The following is a 3,663-nucleotide window of genomic DNA, read 5'->3' on the forward strand; positions in this document are numbered from 1 at the left end:
TTGTAAATTTGTATATGGTTCTGTGTCATGCACTCTGGTGTCCAAATATGAATCCAAAAAGCATAACGCTCTACTTAAAATGTTTATATATTAATGTTTATAACAGTGTTCTTTAACATTTATACAACCGGAAATAAGACAGATTGGTTTTTGTATACATATAAAAGATTTATGATCATATCAGCGCATTTTCGTTCTTATTTCATTGATTCAACATATTTTCTTCCAGATTATCACTCCGAACACACATAAAATGTTATAATACGAATACCTTTCCAAATAAAGTAGAGCTGTATTTGATATAGATCAGTGACTTGCTAAATTTTAATATTTTAAGTACAGACACACTATCTATAAAGAAAGAGAATGTTCATTAACATGTACCCCGTCGCAATTTAACTGCGAATCAATATAAACCATTTTTATGATTAACCTATAATGTTCAATCGTCGTTGATTGCCAGCCAAAGATAATACAGCTAATGGTCACATGACATGGGTCTATAAATACTCTTTACTTGTAAGGTAATAATACTCATGGTTGGATACAGTACAAGAAGGTAGGAAATTACAAGTCTTTTCTAGTTTTATTGTTATCTGGAACCAATACCACATGTTGAGAAGCTTAGAATGAATAATTATTTCCCGATGTTTTTATTTTGTTAATATGACTAGATGGCATTGGTATTGAAGAAATCGAAATCGAAAGTGAAGAAAAAATAATCAAACAAACAAACAAGCAAACAAACTTGTACCGTTTTGTGTATATTTGGCAAACTAAAAAAATGATTTTTATCTTTTTTCAATGCCTACGAATTTCTCAGATGTTATTAAATAATTTGTACTGAATAATGTGTAAAGTACATTTGCTTTTATATTTGTCAAATATTGTAAATGTTTAATTTAATTGTGTTATCGATTGTTCACAAATTCTTCAAAAGTAGAACAAGGAAGTAAAATCCGAATGGAAAAGGTTAAATGCGTTTAAAGTTAAATAAACCTTGTTGGTTATACACAGAAGGATAATACAAGTCATATTATTAAAAAGTAAATAACATGAAATGTGTTGTTAAACTTAGATAAACGTTATAAGCTTTAACAATATATTTTTTTAAGAGCAAAAAAAATCTTTACGAAAATTTACTTTATATTGTAAATACATATAAGCAATCATTCTTCCTCCTCCTACGTATTGATTGTCTTAAGAAATGGAACGCCAGCAGAGTTTTAATTTGAAAGTTAAAAGTTATAAACAGATTTAAGTGTGTTTTCCTTATCCAGTTTGCTTTTTTACCAAAAGTATCAAACAGCAAGCATATTTATTACATCAAGTATTATGATATTATTCATATATTATTTCGACTTAAAACTATCATTTTTATTCGAATAAATGTCGACAAAAATGATCGACGGTAAACTGTCCACGAACTGTCCGGCATGTTTGATTTCTGCATTGGGTCTATTGATTCAGTTCTGCCCACATGATTAATTTTGTTTCAAACAAAATTTTATTTCTTTTAACTAGATATATGTGTTATCAATAAATTAATGTAATAATGATTAACGGTAATTATTAATATTTTCCCTGATTTTCTTTTAAAAATGATACGCTGTTCCTGGTAGAAAAATATACTTTTCAGTATTTACATAATCATATTGTTTTAAGAAAGTACGATGATATATGTAAAATAACTCTATTAATTGCTATTTCATTAACATCATAAGTTCATGCCTGTTTAATCTATATTGATAACTATAAGAAACAAGAATACGAGAAAACGCGGAGAGTGGCCGGCTATCGGGCTTTTTTTATCAGAGAGTGGAACAAGAATGTGATCGTTTTCTTTCTCCCTTCATCTCCACATATGAGGTGTGGTCAAAGTTACATGATTTAGACACATAGAACACTAAGGAGAATTCTTTCAAAAGGGATGACGCTTGATACATTTTGTTTTTATTTTACGACGTCATATAAACGTCATCTATTGTGCTGTTAGCGTGCGCCGGGTTGCGTACCCCTTGTCATTTGAAATTTTCACAGACTCGTTATTTTTAAACATATTTTATTGATTTTTCCACTGTATATAGAGGATATGTTCCGATATTATTATCTTGTAAAATTGTGCACGTAAATTAAAAAATGTGAACAGTAGAACTGCAGTCCTATTACTTTTTGAACAACCCTCGTATTTCTGAAAATACTTAATGCGTTACCAAATCTAAATGATACGTTTATATTTACAGAGGCAACAATTAAATATGGCATCGACAAATAAAGATTTACCTGAATGTGTTGAAACAGACAACGCAAGTCTTCTATATATTAAAGAAATTAAAGAAGAGGAAACGTGCGAGCCATTGAGATACGTTGCTTTCTCAGAAAAAACATATAATGTGTGTTATCCACCTGAGAGGTCTCAAGAGCGGTATACATTAAGTTTCAGCAATAGACAGGATCTAGGTTTCGAGCAGTATCAATGTTCTCAAAATAAAAATGACTTAGGTTCTGGGTCAGATTCTGGAGAAGAAGAAAATAGCCTTTACGGCTCACCAGAAGCAATTGCACCGTCAGGAAAACCAAAGGCAGTGGTATCAATGCGACAAAGACCTTACTTTGATTACTATGCGTTGGCAGCATACACTGAACAAAAACGACCTGTAGTTATGGCAAACGAGAATATAAGACAGCAGAGGAATGGACCGTATGCAAACGAAGAAACATGCATTAACGGAAACGGGACACTTGCCTTATCCGGATCCTCTACAGAAACAACACTTTTATTCGAAAGGAATGGTTATCGTTTGGCGCCCCGTGGCGAAATGCCAACACAGTCCAGTGATACATGCAACATCTACACTAAACGACTTGAACCATTCAACCGTCGTACCACAAATGATAAGTTTAAGGATGTTAATATGCGTCTTGCAACCTTCTTCGAACGTGTAGATTGGCCACATACAAATCCAACTGCTGAAATGATGGCCAGTGCAGGTTTCATTTTCAAAGGTAAATCGAAATAAATGTTGATACATTAATAAGCAAGAAGAGTACGTAATATAAATTATCATGTTAAGAATGCATGGTCGTGCTTTATTGAGTCCCACAAATACCATTGATGAACATTTTGAAAAGCATTTGCAGATTTACATTTTCGATAAAAAGTGCATGATTCAAGATAACTTTTTATTTTCGCTTACTAGAATGTATTGAGCGAATGGTAAAAGACTTTCCTAGGAATTATTAATTCTATTTACATGATAAACTTAATGCTACACAATAGCATCCATTTTATCTCTAAACCTTGACGTTAGATTGATATTTAAAACAACTTTCAGTTAAATTAAAAATCCAGAGTACGTCATTTTATGAGGAAAATGTTCATAGTGTTTAAATTATTTCACTAATGGTATCGTTGTAGGGTTCACATTTTCTATGCAACAAATGCCATAAATAAGATCTAAGAAAGGTTTAAGTATATTTTTACTATTGGACTTCCTTGCATAGTAAATGTATTTTCTGCCTAGTATGTAACATAATTAAGCGATATTTTAATATTTATCACATTTATATGGGTTGTTATATCTCTGATAAAGGGAAGTCCTTGCGATGTAGATGTCTTAAAGCTAATGTTGTCAATATGCGGACAATGACGCACAACAGCCG

The 3,663-nt window shown here is 31.6% G+C and overlaps 1 protein-coding gene across 1 annotated transcript; it reads left to right on the plus strand.

Moving 5' to 3' along the window:
* Window positions 1–326: 326 nt before the first annotated feature.
* On the plus strand, window positions 327–3,006 carry LOC132745731 (uncharacterized; the record flags this gene model as incomplete). The annotated part of the gene is made up of 2 exons (XM_060734694.1): window positions 327–559; window positions 2,244–3,006. A coding segment is annotated over exon 2 (748 nt), but the record flags the coding sequence as incomplete, so codon positions are not given.
* Window positions 3,007–3,663: the final 657 nt, after the last annotated feature.

The sequence above is a fragment of the Ruditapes philippinarum genome, unplaced genomic scaffold, assembly GCF_026571515.1.
Source record: "Ruditapes philippinarum isolate M1 unplaced genomic scaffold, ASM2657151v2 ctg18751_1_1_1_1, whole genome shotgun sequence".
Lineage (NCBI taxonomy): Eukaryota > Metazoa > Mollusca > Bivalvia > Venerida > Veneridae > Ruditapes > Ruditapes philippinarum.